Source organism: Schistocerca cancellata, chromosome 9, assembly GCF_023864275.1.
Source record: "Schistocerca cancellata isolate TAMUIC-IGC-003103 chromosome 9, iqSchCanc2.1, whole genome shotgun sequence".
In the NCBI taxonomy this organism is placed as follows: domain Eukaryota; kingdom Metazoa; phylum Arthropoda; class Insecta; order Orthoptera; family Acrididae; genus Schistocerca; species Schistocerca cancellata.
In genome coordinates, this window is record NC_064634.1 from 112,142,224 (window position 1) to 112,160,099 (window position 17,876).

General features: G+C 41.2%; 1 protein-coding gene across 2 annotated transcripts in view; it reads left to right on the forward strand.

The window, feature by feature from the left end:
- The window catches only part of LOC126101615 (activating signal cointegrator 1 complex subunit 3), a 258,264-nt gene that overhangs the window by 98,937 nt on the left and 141,451 nt on the right, over positions 1-17,876 (forward strand). For both annotated transcript variants that reach the window (XM_049912297.1, XM_049912298.1), the window contains 3 exons: positions 162-281; positions 8,533-8,647; positions 11,895-12,031. In XM_049912297.1, the coding sequence (XP_049768254.1) occupies positions 162-281; positions 8,533-8,647; positions 11,895-12,031 (372 nt within the window). The remainder of the gene's footprint in view (positions 1-161; positions 282-8,532; positions 8,648-11,894; positions 12,032-17,876) is intronic.

Below are 17,876 nucleotides of genomic sequence, written 5' to 3' on the forward strand. Positions count from 1 at the left end.
AAATCGGATCATTTGTGGAACAGGTAGAAGACATTTATTTATTGGTCAGAAATTCCATGATAAAATCTATGTTGTTTTTCTTCTAAGTGTAAATTTGTTGCAGTGATAATTATTTTAAATTTTGTATATTTCTGCATCCCAGGTCGTGTTTGCTTTTTCAGGTTGTGTTGGGTACCATCTCAAATGTATCTGAAGCAGTTAATTGGCTGAGTTACACGTACTTGTATGTACGCATGCGTATGAACCCCCAGGTTTATGGGATAAATTATCAAGATGTAATGGTAAGTCAGCTGAATACAATCATTTACTAAATTGTCTGATTTGATAGCCATTCAATAGTAACAGTTTTTATGTGTTGCTTGAGACTTTCCCAACAAACTAGTTATAGGTGTGTTTCTCAGATGAGACATCGGATTTTATTGTTAAATCTCCATGATATTTCATCGGCGCAACTGGCGTGGTACTGGGCTGTGACCAAAGCCTCCTGTTTATGCCAGCTTAAGAAGAAACCACACAACTGAATTTGGCACATTCACAGCTGCACAGTTTCTTCTCATACTGGCAGTATGTTTGCCATACCTGAAGTTGACAATCAGTTATGCTGATGAAATAATGTGGAAATTTCATGATGACATCTGATGCCTTGGCAAAGTACAATATCTGCAGCATTTTTTATATGCAGGCAATTTACCAGAACAACACACTACTGTGATTGTTAGGCTCAACTTCCTGCTCTTTCAGTATTTTAAAGTAGTATTCCGTCATCTTTCAGGGCAACTGGAACAAACTAAGGGAAACTACAAGTATGATTAAGCTAGACTATAAAGACAGAAGAATAATTAAAGAACTATACAAAGAAAAAACAGCGATATTACAGAGAAGGAATGAATTAACAGAAGTTAGAATTATTAAAGGTGTGTTAAGGCGATCCAATCTGTCCCCATCCCTGTTAGCTGTCAACAGGGAGCAGGCAATAATGAATGCAAAAAATACTGTACAGGTACGAGCATAAGTGGGGAAAGAGGCAGGATGGCACAGCTGTGATAGTTCCAGATGAAAGGGCTCTCCAAAGAATCTTGGGAGCTATTGACACAGTCAAAATTTTCTAAAAAAAGAGAGAGACAGAATTGCTTGTGTGCTCGAAGGAACCAGAAGAAATTAGCATTAAAATTAGAGTGCAAAGAAAATAAAACAAAAAAGACTATAAAATATTTAGGAAGTAAGGTAACTGGGGACAGAAGAAACAAATAAGTCATAAAGAAACATAAAAGCAATGTTCATAAATAAAAGAAAAATTACTTGTCAAACAACATAAATATAGAACTGTGGGGGAAAATGGTAAAGAGTAGCACTGTATGACTGTGAATGTGCTCCTGGAGACACCTGTTGTAGACTAAATAGGCAAAACTACCAGCCAGCAAGTTATGTTAACAACTGACGAAGAGAGGTTATGTAGAGGAACAATAGAGAAAAGAAGACAAGTGAATTGGTCAAGTGATACTACAAACCATTCCAGTGTAAATATCATAGAAGGAACATTAAAAGGGAATATAGCATTAGGAGACAGCAACTGGCATTTTTTAAAATCTTCTTCTTCTTCTTCTTCTTCTTGATCATGCATGATGGCCTCTGTAGGACCACAGGCAGCCCCTTTGTGGACTGCATCTTCTTCTTCTCATCCCAAAGCCTCTACATCCTTTCTCTTCTTCTCTCCTGCTCTTCTTTCGAGATCTTCAGTATCCTCTTCTCTTTTCTGTCATTGATCTCTAGCACATTGGTTGGATTGTACGAGGGTTATTCCAAAAGTAAGGTCCGATTCGCCGTAACTATTGAAATTTGGCGCCAATGACAAAACACGCATGCGCGCCGACCCCCGGCAAGCCTTGCGCGTCAAACGCCGCCATTCGCTTTGTTACTGTTGCTGAGTGTAGTTCACAGTGTCACTTTACAATGTTTAAGACAATTGATCAGCCCGCCGATTGTGAAGTAAGGGCAGTGATACGGTTTTTGTCTGCAAGAAACAATTCAGCGGCGGAAATCCATCGGCAGATTACTGAAGTGTACGGTCCTAACATAATGAGCGACAGTAAAGTGCGCAAGTGGGTGCGAGCTTTTAATGAAGGACGGGATAATGTGCACGATGAACCACGGTGTGGCCGACCATCAGTGATTTCAGACGATTTGGTCAATGCGGTTGACAAAAAAATTCGTGAAGATCGCCGATTCACTATTACAGACGTAGAGATGCATTTTCCGAATGTGAGTAGAACAACTTTGTACAGAATTGTGTCTGAACATTTGAAGTTTCACAAATTGTGTGCCCGTTGGGTTCCCAGGCTGCTTACTGAGCCCCAACGAATGAAAAGAATGGCTTTTGCTCTTGATTTTTTAGAGCGATATCATAAGGAAGGTGACAGTCTTTTAGACAATGTTGTCACAGGGGATGAGACATGGCTTTCTCACATCACTCCAGAGTCTAAACGTCAGTCAATGCAATGGCGTCACACGTCATCGCCAGTCAAGGTCAAGGCAAAGCAGACAATCTCAACACGTAAGGTTATGGCGACTGTGTTCTGGGATAGACGTGGAGTATTGTTAGTCGACTTTATGGAGAGAGGAACAACGATTAATAAAGCCGCTTACTGCGCTACCCTGACTAAACTTCGACGTGCAATCCAGAATAAGCGACGTGGTCTTTTGTCGTCTGGAATCTTGTTGTTGCATGACAATGCCAGACCCCACACTGCAAATGAAACGCAAGCTCTGATCAAGAAATTTGGATGGGAACAGATGGACCATCCTCCTTACAGTCCGGACCTGGCGCCAAGTGATTTCCACCTGTTCCGTTACTTAAAGGAGTTTCTCGGCGGCAAGCGCTTCGACACAGATGATGAAGTGAAAGAAGCAGTTAAGGACTGGTTATCGTCACAGGCGGCCGATTTCTATAACATGGGCATTCAAAAGCTTGTTGAACGATGTGACAAATGTTTAAATAAGTATGGAAGTTATGTAGAAAAATAGATAAAGATGTAAGGAATGTAAATAAAACAATTGTTTTGAAAAAACATTTTAGTTTTGATTTTTTTTTTTTTATAACCGGACCTTACTTTTGGAATAACCCTCGTACTTGGCTCTCCAATTTTCCTTTCCTTCCACCTTGATTTCCAGTTCCAACCAATTCCTCCGGACTTCAACTACCCATTTGGTTCATTTTTTTTCTCTTGACCTCCCTGTTGTTTTCCATACTTCTTTTTTTCATTCTATCCATACTCATCCTAATTACACGTGCAGAAAATCTTGCCATTTTCCGTCTGATATCTCCTGATATTATCCTCATGCTCCAGTACAGTTCTTCCCTAGATCTTCTTGCCCCCTCTTTTTGGGGCCTAGTGTCGTCTTCAGTACTATTCCCTCTTCTTTATCCGTAGTTATTCTGTACCATTTCTCTTGAGTGTTATTGTGTCAGCTTCATCTAATACTGCATTCCTCACCATGCTTTGTAATGTCTGATCTTTCCATTTGTAGATATATTCTTTTTATTGTATATATCTGTGGTCATACAGAAGGCTGACATCTTCGTCACCATCTCCATTATTTCTTCATTGCTCCTGTTTCTTTCTGTTATAAATTCTCCCAGTTATGTAAATTTGTCCAGTTATGTAAATTTGTCCACCTTTTGTATGGTGCCTTCTGAGGTTTGCCAATCCACACTGGCATTCATTGCCTATGTATTGTTGTAACTGATCCTCAGTCCCACCCTTTTGGCTCTCTTGGTTGGGTTGTAGAGTTGTGTCTTAATCTGTCTCACTTACTATTGCTACATTGTCTGCAAAGGATAGGCGCTCCATTTAGATCCCACTGTCAATGTGCATCTTCTGTATTCCCATTTTCTCATTTATTGCTCTCCACTGTCTGCTCATTTCATCCAGTGCTATTTGACCAAAATTAGTGACAATCCATCTCTCTGATGTTCGTGTTGATCTCAAACTCTACTGGTAGTGTTCCTGTGAATCTCGCCCTTGCCCTTGTCTCTGTGAGAACTTCTGTCATTAGTTCTGGTGTTGTGCTGCCTAGTCCTCCATCCTGTAGGATCCTCCTAAGAGTCTGTCTGTTGATGGAGTCATATGCCTTCATTAAGTCCATGAAGGTTACTACGGTCTTTTGTTCTTTAAGGCCCTATGTACTATCAGTTGTTTCAGGATAAATGTCTGTTTTATACATCCTCTACCCTTTCCAAGCCTCATGTAATAATCTCCAACTCTACTTTTAATCTGTTCTGCTAATCTCTTCAGCAGTAGTTTCGACAGCACCTGGCAGTTGACCTTTAGTATCGATATTCCTCTGCAGTTGTTTGCATCCCTCTTTCCCTCCTGATGTACTGGAACTGTGATTGCATTCTTCCATCCTTCTGGTGCTTGGAAGGCGTGACTGTCTGTTGTTTGCCTCCATCCTCAATTCCAGCTTGTCTTCGGTTGGTTCACAGTTCAGCGGGTCATGAAACTACCCTGCAAGTATCCTAAAGTTCTCACACTAATGGTCGGTTCCCCTTTCTAATCTTGTATAAGAGGCGCTCAAAAAGAAATGAGCCAGTGGCATAATTACAGAAACCAATACCTGTATATTAGAAGTATTGGCCCTGGCTGTTGAGACACTTGTCCCACTGTGACACAAGGTGATGAAAGGCTGTCTCATAAAACTCCTGGGGCTGTGATGTTAACCAGCTCCGCACATACAGCTGGATGTCGTCATTTGCCCCTCAAAGCATTTTTAAGGTGACATTCTTCTTTGACCAAGATGGCCTCCTTCTGATTCACTTCTTGCAGCATGGGAGAACAACGAACGCCCAGTGTTACTCGCAAACCTTGACCACCCTTCGCCAAGTGATCAAATCAAAACGACCAGGCAATCTCACCCATGAGGTCATTCTTCTCAACGAAAATGCAAATCATCTTATGGCCAACACAGTCATGGCACTCCAGCAGAAATTCAAATGAGAGGTTCTCAGCCACCCTCCATACAGTCCAGACCTCTCTCCCTGTGATTACACCATTTTTGGTCCCCTTAAAAAGGCTCTGAGGGGCAAACGATTCACCTCGGACAACGACGTCCAACTGTATGTGCGGAACTGATTAACACCGCAGCCCTGGGAATTTTATGAGACAGCCATTCGCTGCCTTGTGTCGCAGTGGGACAAGTGTCTCAACAGCCAGGGTTAATACTTTTAACATACAGGTACTGGTTTCTCTAATTATGCCTCCGGCCCATTTCTTTTTGAACACCCCTTATATAAACAGTTCTCTGCCTCTGTATCCCGTCATTCTTTCTGAATTTCACAGTAGCCTCTGTTGTTGTTTTTCTTAAAGTTGTTCAGAACCTCATCCAGTTCCTGTTTCATCCTCTGTCTTCTAGTCCATTTCAATGTTCTGGTTGCTTCCTACCTTCTTAGAAAAACCTCCTTTTTTGTGGGTCCTTCTTGCCATTAGTCTCTCCAGGCTTCCCTCTACATCTTTCTCACAGTCCTTGTCCCAGCAGCAATGTTTCTTTTTTCTTTCTTTCCTTCCTTACCCATAGTTCATCTGTCTTCATGATTCTGGTAGCTTTATTTGTCTGTGGCTGTCTACACCTGTTTGGAATCCAACGCACTTGACTTCTGTAAGATAGTGATCTCATTATATTCGTGTGTTCTTCTTGACCTTGGTGTTCAAGATCTCTTTAGTATCTGTCTGACCGATTTCTGTGTGATCAATTTAGAATTCCCAAAGTGAGTGTGAGGACTTGCCCATGTCTTTTTCTTATTCCTTTTAAGCTATGGAATTGATTGCACAATTGCCAGTCTGCTGTTGACCAAGGTTGACACAAGGGGGCATTCAGATAGGAAGTGTGTGTGAGATTGAAGTGGAATTCGGATGGCATGGGCTATGAAGCAGTTATTGAATTCCAGCATAGCATGTTTCCCAGCTTGCTGCATGCTGTGATGAAATAAACACATCAAAAAAAGTTTTGCATCACCCCGGTTCCGAGAACTCCTGAAGATAGGCATTGACTGTGGATGTTGTATCACAGACACAGTCCCTTTGACTGTTCAGAGATGTCACTAAACCCACCCAAATATATAAACAACCATGCGTGAGCAGCACCTGTTAGACGGAGGGGGTTCGACAGCCGATCAGTTCCAGTCATTCCACCAGGAGGGAGGTACACGGCTCTTGTTGTCTGTAGTTCAACCATGCCTAGATGGTCAATACCGCAGTTTGATCGCGTCTGCATTGTTACTTTGTGCCAAGAAGGGCTTTCAACAAGGTAAGTGTCCATTCGTCATGGAGTGAACCAAAGCAATGTTGTTTGGACATGGAGGAGATACAGAGAGACAGGAACTACTGATGACATGCCTTGCTCAGGCTGCCCAAGGGCTACTACTGCAGTGGATGATTGCTACCTATGGATTGTGGGTCGGAAGAACCCTGACAGCAACACCACCAAGTTGAATAATACTTTTCATGCAGCCACAGGACGTCGTGTTACACCTCAAACTGTGTGCAATAGGCTACATGATGCGCAACTTCACTCCCAACGTCCATGGCGATGTCCATCTTTGCAACCACGACACCATGCAGCACGGTACAGGTGGGCCCAGAAACATGCGGAATGGACCGCTCAGGATTGGCATCACATTCTTTTCACCGATGAGTGTCGCATGTGCCTTCAACCAGAAAATCATCGGAGATGTGTTTGGAGGCAACCCGGTCAGGCTGAACGCCTTAGACACAATGTCCATTGAGTGCAGCAAGGTGGAAGTTCCCTGCTGTTTTGGGGTGGCATTATGTGAGGCCAACATACACCGCTGGTGGTCATAGAAGGCACCATAACAGCTGTACCATATGTGAATGCCATCCTCCAACCAATAGCGCAACCATATCGGCAGCATATTGGCGAGACATTTGTCTTCATGGATGATAATTCACGCTCCCATCGTGCACATCTTGTGAATAATGTCCTTCAGGATAATGACATTGCTCGACTACTAGAGTGGCCAGCATGTTCTCCAGATATGAACCCTGTCAAACATGCCTGGGATAGATTGAAGAGGGCTGTTTCTGGACTACGTGACCCACCAAGCACTCTGAGGGATCTACGCCGAATCTCTGTTGAGGAGTGGGACAATCTGGACCAACAGTGCCTTGATGAACTTGTGGATAGTATGCCACGATGAATACAGGCATGCATCAATGCAAGAGGACATGCTACTGGATATTAGAGGTACCGGTGTGTACAGCAATCTGGACCACCACCTCTAAAGCTCTTGATGTATGGTGGTACGACATACAGTGTGTGATTTTCATGAGGAATAAAAAGAGAAGAAATGATGTTTATGTTGATCTCTATTCCAGTTTTCTGTACAGGTTCCGGAACTGAGGTGATGCAAAACTTTTTTTGATGTGTGTATATTTAATGTTTTTCATTTTGATGATTTTCAAATAATTGTATGTCATTGTGCAGATTGATAAATTAATTTGAAATAAAATCACTATTTTCTTTAATGTTTCTTTCCCAGTAAATCATCTTATTTCACAGTTTATTGAATGCATGATGTATCTGTTGACGGTGTATAATATAAATAATCTTTCTTTAAAACACATTTTTAACAGACTATGTTTATTGCTAATCATATACAAATACAAATTGAATAATTGTATCATTTGAGTACTGACTCAGTTACAAAGCTGTTGATTTTTAATTATTTTAATAAAGTGCAACGAGGCTTCTTGTAGTCACTGGCTGTCAGCTGAAATATCACAGTGACCGGCATTGCAAAACTGTCGATCAGTACATGGGGATCATACAACTTTATCACAGTCTCGTAAAGTCTGTATGGAACAGAAAAGGAACTAAATATTTGAGCATATTGAAATAAAACAATAGTAAACACACTGAAATATAAATTTATAAACTGCAGAAATGGATTAAAATTTGTGCCGTGATCAGGACTCGAACCTGGGTCTTCTTACATACTAGGCAGAAATGCTGACCGTTTCACCACCGCAGCACTATGGTCAACATTGCTGCATGAACTACCCAAGTTGAATGCCCTGCCCAACACGAACTTCGATTCATATCTCCAGCTTATTTTCCCCATTTACCTGATATTGCTCAGGCAGAAAATATATCAGTGTAACCTTCAGTATTTTGTAACACTATGATGTGAGGTATAAGTTATTCAGTACTGCTGTTTTTGACCTGTGTTGTTCATGCTGAAGTAGTGCCAGCTGGTCAGCATTTTAATTGTGATCCTGCTTTGTGAAGATTACCTCCTTGGGGATCTTAGTGTTGATAGGTAAAGTCACACTAGTGGGTAACTCATTACAGTTGGTTTCTGTCACAAATAAAGAATAATAGCTTGTGATCAGTGAAAGAAAATTTAAATGGGACTCAAAACTTACTGATTGCCTGAGTCATTTTACAACGCTAGTAAGTAAACATAGTGGAAAGAGGAATATTTGTTACAGTTAATATACTGAGAATTTCATTTCATAGGAAGATCAAACATTGGAGCATTGGAGACTGAAACTTATAACTGCTGCAGCCAATGAACTGGATAAAGCTAAAATGATACGTTATGATCCACGCACAGGATCACTCAGTGCTACAGGTTTGTTAATTTTATTGTACAATTAATGGTTATAAACATGATTTTATCAATTAGGTATGATATATTTAAACTATGGATTGGACTGAAAAGGTGTGGACATCTCTCTCTCTCTCTCTCTCTCTCTCTCTCTCTCTCTCTCACACACACACACACACACACACACACACACACACACACACACACACACCAAAAATAAAGTCCATAGGTTACTGTATGTAATGTATACTAACTCACATGCATTTTTCCTCAATAATTGTGTACCAGTTTCAATCTTTCCCATAAGGTAACTCCTACTATTCTTATCTCTTTTTGATGAAAATAATGTCAACGGCTGGCTGGTCAGGATATGGACAATAAATTGTTGCCGTGTTTGCAGAGATATATTCGCAAATGTGTAACCGTGCACCTACAACACAGTGGTTAAGGAGTGTACCTCACAAATACTGCTGAACAGCTTCCATATTTCAGGAACTACTCTGTTCAGCACCATTTCCATATTATAGTGTTGCAACCCAGCATTCTAGCAATGATAGTAACAAATAGTGGGAAAGCTGCTGTGAAGTATTACATGCCAGCCGCATGTTGGTAGCTGCAGTGTGGCAACATGTGAGTCAGAATAAACACACACGTAAGACAATTGCGACATGTGACTAGCCACACTCAGTGGAAAACTGCTCCACGCGGCGGTAATAACTGTAGCAGGCTGGTCGATGTCACCACATCACTGCAAGTATCTCGTTATGGACAATGTGACTAGATGTCAGGTTTTAGTGAAACAGGGGTGCTTCAGAATGATATAAATATTTATGAATTCAGAGGCAGAAGCATTCTGATGTGAGAGTCCAGCCGCACCACGAGCCATGACACCGGGGCCGTGCCAGATAGCGGGACAACTGGCATTGCTGGCAGCTGCTGCCACGGATTCAAGACCGGGCTGCACCTGCCGCCAACAGCAGAGAGTTCCTCACAGGACTTAATGCCACAGCACTGCCCAGCTGCCATCTGCAGCTCCTGCTGCCACAAGTACTGAGTGTCCCACCATCACCACTAACCCCCCACCCCTCCACCCTGACTTAATGCTACAGCGCCAACAGCCATCCGACTCACGCCAGAGAGCAGTGGGTCGAATCCCACGCACAGCAGTCTCCATACTGCCACATTGAATGTGTGTTGAGCTGTTCCGAGTTCCGTCACTGATGGGAAAGTAGCACGTCACTGACGTCGTGACTGGCCTGCCGAGGCTGCCGGCTGGTGACGGACCTGCCCTTGGCAATACAAAGTGCCTATGTGGCACCCTATTATTAGGGAACATGACCCTTACACCAGTGCCAGCCAGGGTCAATGTAGTGAGGCATATTTTGCCTTGCCAAGCCATGACCAAGCATACACAGAGATTGAATAAAGCCTTCTTTATTGTCGGCAGTGTTTCCACTGGGTCCTGTGGCCCATCGGCACCCACTAGAGTCCAGCTGCACTCTTCAGTACATTAGGAACTATCCTGTGGCTGTGTTTAGAGCAAATTAAATGAAATCCAAAGGACTTTGCAAGTTGTCATTATTGATTATAGGGCAAAAATCTAAACAATGGGCACCATTTGCAAAGCTGCTCCAATGCAGGTGAAGATTGTCCTATTGACCAGAAAAGTTACAGTGAACATTTTGTGGGTTGCAAAGGGTGTCACAGTCATTGAATTATCAGAAAAAGAAAAACTGATTACTGGGAAATTCTGCAGTGATATACTGTTTCTCATCAGCATTAAAGTGAAGGAAGAACAACTTCATTTGATGAATATGATGTGCTGTTTCACCTTGACAGTGCTCCATAACATTCATCTGGACTTATTGCTGCAAAATTGTATGAATTGCTGTCACAGCCCCTCTGGTATTCACCTGACATGGCTCCTTGCAGTTTTTTCTTCTTCTTCTTCTTCATGTTTGGGAACAAGTGACTGATAGATAAATAACTCTGCTCGATTGAGGAGATGCTCATTGAGACAAACATATATTTTATAGTGCTTGACAGTTCATATATTAAGAAATCTGGCTCTTCATTCCTAACATGAGTACTTATTGCCTTTATTTTTTCCTTGCAGTCCCTTCTTATCCCAAATAGCGTAATGGTTAAAGATAACATAAGGTGGTGGTGGCGGCGGCGGCAGCCTGTGTTTGTACATGCATGCACATCACATTGTGTGTGTGTGTGTGTGTGTGTGTGTGTGTGTGTGTGTGTGTGTGTGTGTGCGCGCGCGCGCGCGCGCGCATGCCTGCATGCATGAGAGAGAGAGAGAGAGAGAGAGAGAGAGAGAGATTGTGTGTGCGCAAGAACAAAAAGTGCACAATAATGTTGGAGAAATTTATTTTGTGATTTAAGTTGAAAAGACACTGCATGCCACCTAAAGTAAATAATGGTGTGAGACTACTAAAAAAATCAAAAGAATAGAAGAAGATATTAAGTTAAACTTCAGTTTTGTTGTATCTAAAAATTATGGTTTCTTCACATGGTAATCGTGTTTGTTTGTACTCCTTCCAGAAATTTTCCTCAAATTATGAAATGGTGATAATTTTATATGTAAAGTAGTTCATAAGTATGTAAACAACAAATTAAATATTGGACCTACTTGCCTGGAAAGCTGCAGGTATTGCCACACCAGTGGATAAATGATGAGAGCTAGTGTGCCGGCCAGCCTGGATGTGCTTATTAGGCGGTTAGGGGGTTTTCCACATCTGTAGGTAAATACCATGTTGGTACCCATCCTTCCTCAGTTACATGACCCGCATACATTTAGAAAACATTCACACAGTTTCACATGAATAACACTACATGCAGACAGTTTGGGATACACATTTTCCTCCCTGGGGCGGCAAGGGCATGCAGCCATCCCTTAAATTAACCATGCCAAATCCTGTAGTAACCAAATTGATCCTGCATCGATGTGAGACAAAGGCAAAAGAAAAAGGAGCAGGAATTGAATATTGGAGCTCAGATTTCAAATCTGTGCTCTTTTTCCTACTAATTATTGTGCTTTCACTTGTGTGAAGTGCTAATTTATTAGCAATAATTTCTCTAGAGCAAACTACTTGCTTCCTCTGCCGGCTATGAAGTTGATATGAGAATATAAATATTAGAAATACACAAATTTCCTGCAGGATAATGGTCCAGTCCCCAAGACCTTGTAAAAAAATATCATTGCAGACATGTTTTTATTTTAAATTTGTTTCAATTAATTGACATAACCATTTATTTTTAGATCTTGGGCGAACTGCAAGTCATTTTTACATCAAGTATGATACGGTGGAAATATTCAACGAGCTAATGGCACCAGTTATGTCAGAAGCTGATGCACTTGCAATGATTTCGAAGGCCCAAGAATTTGATCAATTAAAGGTAAGTACCTCTCCGATACTTGAGTCTTGAAACTGTGTACGCTTGTTAATATCACAAGAACTTTTACCTCAACACAGCATGATGAAGACTGCTTACTTTACCAAGGAGTTAAGTGTTGAGGATATTAGTGTGCAACTGCTCAGCTGTGACACATTTCTTCTAAACCCATGAGCTCATTGGCAGTGTGGCAGTGGATGAACAAATTAATTTGGATGTCTTTTTGCACTTTGCTGGATAATGTCTTTCACTGAAACTGAACAGCAAGTAACGTAAGGTTTCTTGTGGAACATAAAAAGTCAGCAACACAGTCGGAAGCTTTTTACATTGAGAATTAATGAAAACTTTGCAGAAGTTTGGTAAACAGTATTGGAAGATCAAATATTGAGTGATGGCACATGTGGACAAAGATGATTTTCAAGACATTTTAATAAAGAAGCTACTCATGATGAAACTATCTACAAAAATGTTATTTGAAGATTTGTCTGATGATCAAAAAGGAAATGAGAAATTAAGTTTGCTCTCACCTTTTGGAGAATATTAATGAAGAAACCAGTTTTTAAAACTGTTATTAAATATGATAGTTGTAAGTTCGTACATATGATCCAGAAACCAAGTCCATGCACTGAAAGTCGGAGTCTTCCTCACAACTCAAGAAACTGTATGAATAATTTGAAACAATTTACCCAAAATATTATAGAGATATTTTGGACTAATTACATGAATGTGTCGGAGAGAAGCACTCTCGAACAGCACCAGGTCAATGTGTTTGTCTCCAACACTTTCTCAGTGAAGTAATGTATTAAAACCAGCAGTCTTTGAGTTTTCACTTTACTCACCTATTTTGGAATGATGCAATTAATAATTTTCCCTCCAAATACCAAAAACCATAAATTGTGGTTACTTAGGCAGCTTTTGCTTCTGGTTCTTAGTGAACGTGTTTTGCAAACAAAGAAGTGATAACTTAGTAATTTGGTCCCTGTCTCCACACAACTAACCAGAAATCATATCTCCACAAAAAGAGTCATTTTCTGTTGGCAGAAGAGAGAAATCTATAACTGGAGCTCCTTCACAGCCTTATGAAAAATGACATGCAAAAATTTTTAGCAGTGGGATCAAGAAAAGCAGAGCTATGGACTAAAATGGGACCTCTTTTGAGGTAAACAGTTGTTAGGTACACAGAGCTGCAGCACCAGTCCCATTTTTCTTGTGTAATGTGTCATGCCTACTCATTCTGTTCCTTTGTTAATTTGTATTATGCAAAATTTATGCAAGTGTTTATTGTTTGGTTCTGCTGATACTGTGTACTTTTCGGATTAGTGGATAATTCGGTGAATATTGTTCAAAACACACTTTCTTACCGCATTTCAAAGATTGATATACTAAACCATTATAGATTATTCATCACCTTGTTATTTGTTTTCTTTCAGTCACTGCTTATGTTGTCATATTCTTGACAAGTGTGACATGGGATGGAAAGCCACTTGTGGTTCCTTACATTTTTGTTTCAATAAAACTGCCATTGAATACAACAGAACAAATACAAAAATTAACAGTAGTAATATAGTACAAAGGTGTTTAATAAATTGTGCAGGGGATGACTTCCATGTAACATGTTGGTGTGTTGCAGTGTAAAATCATTTCCTCTATGGAAATGGAAATGAGCATTTGGCGTCATTGGCCGGGAGGCTCCTTGTGGTGTAGGTCCAGCTGCTTTGGTGCAGGTCTTATTACATTCAACGCCACCTTGGGCTACCTGCGCACCTCATGGGGATGAAATGATGATGAAGACAACACAACACCCAGTCCCTGAGTGGAGAAAATAGCTGACCCAGCCGGGAATCGAACCCGGGCCTGTAGGACAGCAGTCCGTCACGCTGACCCCTCAGCTATGGGGCGGACATTTTCTTTATTGAAAAATGGGACTGTATTTCATCCAACTTCATGTGGAAGCAGTCCAACATATCACTGTAATACTGTACAGTGATCGTTTTCCATTTTTGGAGAAGAGTACAACTACAACACCAATGCACGCATAAAAAATCATCGCTCCAACTTATCCAGTCTAGGGGTACTATCTTTGCCTTCTTTGAAGCAGCTTTGCTGGAAGCAACTCATTGATCTGATCCAGAGTAAAATGATAAATTCAAATTTCGTCTGTGGTGACAACTCACATAAATTGCTCCAAACACAGCTTTGAATTTGAAAGTTATACTCAGTTGTCCCTCCCCATGAACCATAGACCTTGCCGTTGGTGGGGAGGCTTGTGTGCCTCAGCGATACAGATAGCCCTACCGTAGGTACAACCACAACGGAGGGGTATCTGTTGAGAGGCCAGACAAACGTGTGGTTCCTGAAGAGGGGCAGCAGCCTTTTCAGTAGTTGCAAGGGCAACAGTCTGGATGATTGACTGATCTGGCCTTGTAACAATAACCAAAACGGCCTTGCTGTGCTGGTACTGCGAACGGCTGAAAGCAAGGGGAAACTACGGCCGTAATTTTTCCCGAGGGCATGCAGCTTTACTATATGATTAAATGATGATGGTGTCCTCTTGGGTAAAATATTCCGGAGGTAAAATAGTCCCCCATTCGGATCTCCGGGCAGGGACTACTCAAGAGGATGTCGTTATCAGGAGAAAGAAAACTGGCGTTCTACGGATCGGAGCGTGGAATGTCAGATCCCTTAATCGGGCAGGTAGGTTAGAAAATTTAAAAAGGGAAATGGATAGGTTAAAGTTAGATATAGTGGGAATTAGTGAAGTTCGGTGGCAGGAGGAACAAGGCTTCTGGTCAGGTCACTACAGGGTTATAAACACAAAGTCAAATAGGGGTAATGCAGGAGTAGGTTTAATAATGAATAGGAAAATAGGAATGCGGGTAAGCTACTACAAACAGCATAGTGAACGCATTATTATAGCCAAGATAGATACGAAGCCCACACCTACTACAGTAGTACAAGTTTATATGCCAACTAGCTCTGCAGATGACGAAGAAATTGAAGAAATGTATGATGAAATAAAAGAAATTATTCAGATAGTGAAGGGAGACGAAAATTTAATAATCATGGGTGACTGGAATTCGAGTGTAGGAAAAGGGAGAGAAGGAAACGTAGTAGGTGAATATGGATTGGGGCTAAGAAATGAAAGAGGAAGCCGCCTGGTAGAATTTTGCACAGAACACAACTTAATCATAGCTAACACTTGGTTTAAGAATCATGATAGAAGGTTGTATACATGGAAGAACCCTGGAGATACTAAAAGGTATCAGATAGATTATATAATGGTAAGACAGAGATTTAGGAACCAGGTTTTAAATTGTAAGACATTTCCAGGGGCAGATGTGGACTCTGACCACAATTTATTGGTTATGACCTGTAGATTTAAACTGAAGAAACTGCAAAAAGGTGGGAATTTAAGGAGATGGGACTTGGATAAACTGAAAGAACCAGAGGGTGTACAGAGTTTCAGGGAGAGCATAAGGGAACAATTGACAGGAATGGGGGAAAGAAGTACAGTAGAAGAAGAATGGGTAGATCTGAGGGATGAAGTAGTGAAGGCAGCAGAGGATCAAGTAGGTAAAAAGACGAGGGCTAGTAGAAATCCTTGGGTAACGGAAGAAATATTGAATTTAATTGATGAAAGGAGAAAATATAAAAATGCAGTAAGTGAAGCAGGCAAAAAGGAATACAAACGTCTCAAAAATGAGATCGACAGGAAGTGCAAAATGGCTAAGCAGGGATGGCTAGAGGACAAATGTAAGGATGTAGAGGCTTATCTCACTAGGGGTAAGATAGATACTGCCTACAGGAAAATTAAAGAGACCTTTGGAGATAAGAGAACCACTTGTATGAACATCAAGAGCTCAGATGGAAAGCCAGTTCTGAGCAAAGAAGGGAAAGCAGAAAGATGGAAGGAGTATATAGAGGGTCTATACAAAGGCGATGCACATGAGGACAATATTATGGAAATGGAAGAGGATGTAGATGAAGATGAAATGGGAGATACGATACTGCATGAAGAGTTTGACAGAGCACTGAAAGACCTGAGTCGAAACAAGGCCCCCGGAGTAGACAACATTCCATTGGAACTACTGACGGCCTTGGGAGAGCCAATCCTGACATAACTCTACCATCTAGTGAGCAAGATGTATGAAACAGGCGAAATACCCTCAGACTTCAAGAAGAATATAATAATTCCAATCCCAAAGAAAGCAGGTGTGGACAGATGTGAAAATTACCGAACAATCAGTTTAATAAGCCACAGCTGCAAAATTCTAACACTAATTCTTTACAGACGAATGGAAAAACTGGTAGAAGCCGACCTCGGGGAAGATCAGTTTGGATTCCGTAGAAATGGTGGAACACGTGAGGCAATACTGGCCTTACGACTTATCTTAGAAGAAAGATTAATAAAAGTCAAACCTACGTTTCTAGCATTTGTAGACTTAGAGAAAGCTTTTGACAATGTTGACTGGAATACTCTCTTTCAAATTCTAAAGGTGGCAGGGGTAAAATACAGGGAGCGAAAGGCTATTTACAATTTGTACAGAATCCAGATGGCAGTTATAAGAGTCGAGGGGCATGAAAGAGAAGCAGTGGTTGGGAAGGGATTAAGACAGGGTTGTAGCCTCTCCCCGATGCTATTCAATCTGCATATTGAGCAAGCAGTAAAGGAAACAAAAGAAAAATTCGGAGTAGGTATTAAAATCCATGGAGAAGAAATAAAAACGTTGAGGTTCGCCGATGACATTGTAATTCTGTCAGAGACAGCAAAGGACTTGGAAGAGCAGTTGAACGGAATGGATAGTGTCTTGAAGGGAGGATATAAGATGAACATCAACAAAAGCAAAACGAGGATAATGGAATGTAGTCGAATTAAGTCGGGTGATGTTGAGGGTATTAGATTAGGAAATGAGACACTTAAAGTAGTAAAGGAGTTTTGCTATTTGGGGAGCAAAATAACTGATGATGGTCGAAGTAGAGAGGATATAAAATGTAGACTGGCAATGGCAAGGAAAGCGTTTCTGAAGAAGAGAAATTTGTTAACATTGAGTATAGATTTAAGTGTCAGGAAGTCATTTCTGAAAGTATTTGTGTGGAGTGTAGCCATGTATGGAAGCGAAACATGGACGGTAAATAGTTTGGACAAGAAGAGAATAGACGCTTTCGAAATGTGGTGCTACAGAAGAATGCTGAAGATTAGATGGGTAGATCACATAACTAATGAGGAAGTATTGAATAGGATTGGGGAGAAGAGAAGTTTGTGGCACAACTTGACCAGAAGAAGGGATTGGTTGGTAGGACATGTTCTGAGGCATCAAGGGATCACCAATTTAGTATTGGAGGGCAGTGTGGAGGGTAAAAAACGTAGGGGGAGACCAAGAGATGAATACACTAAGCAGATTCAGAAAGATGTAGGTTGCAGTAGGTACTGGGAGATGAAGAAGCTTGCACAGGATAGAGTAGCATGGAGAGCTGCATCAAACCAGTCTCAGGACTGAAGACACCTGTCATTCACAGTCAGCAGTCACAGCCCTCATCGAGCCAACAGTTTTTTCTGTTGCCAACACACGAGCAATATATTAACTGCCATTGCTGTAGGAGTGCCTACGGTGTCTGCTACTCAATACACTTTTGTGTGATGATCAGCAAGAATTGTGTAACATGAGCTTCTACAATGTTTTAGTTTTCTTTGCTAACCAAATCTGATGGATGTTTGACTGCTCTTTAGACTTGTAGAACCAATGTATGGCATGTCACTGGTGAAGGATCACTGTTAATGGCGACCAATTTCACTTTTGTCTTGTCACACATTTACCCACGTAAAAGCAGAAAGTGATTTATTGAGCTG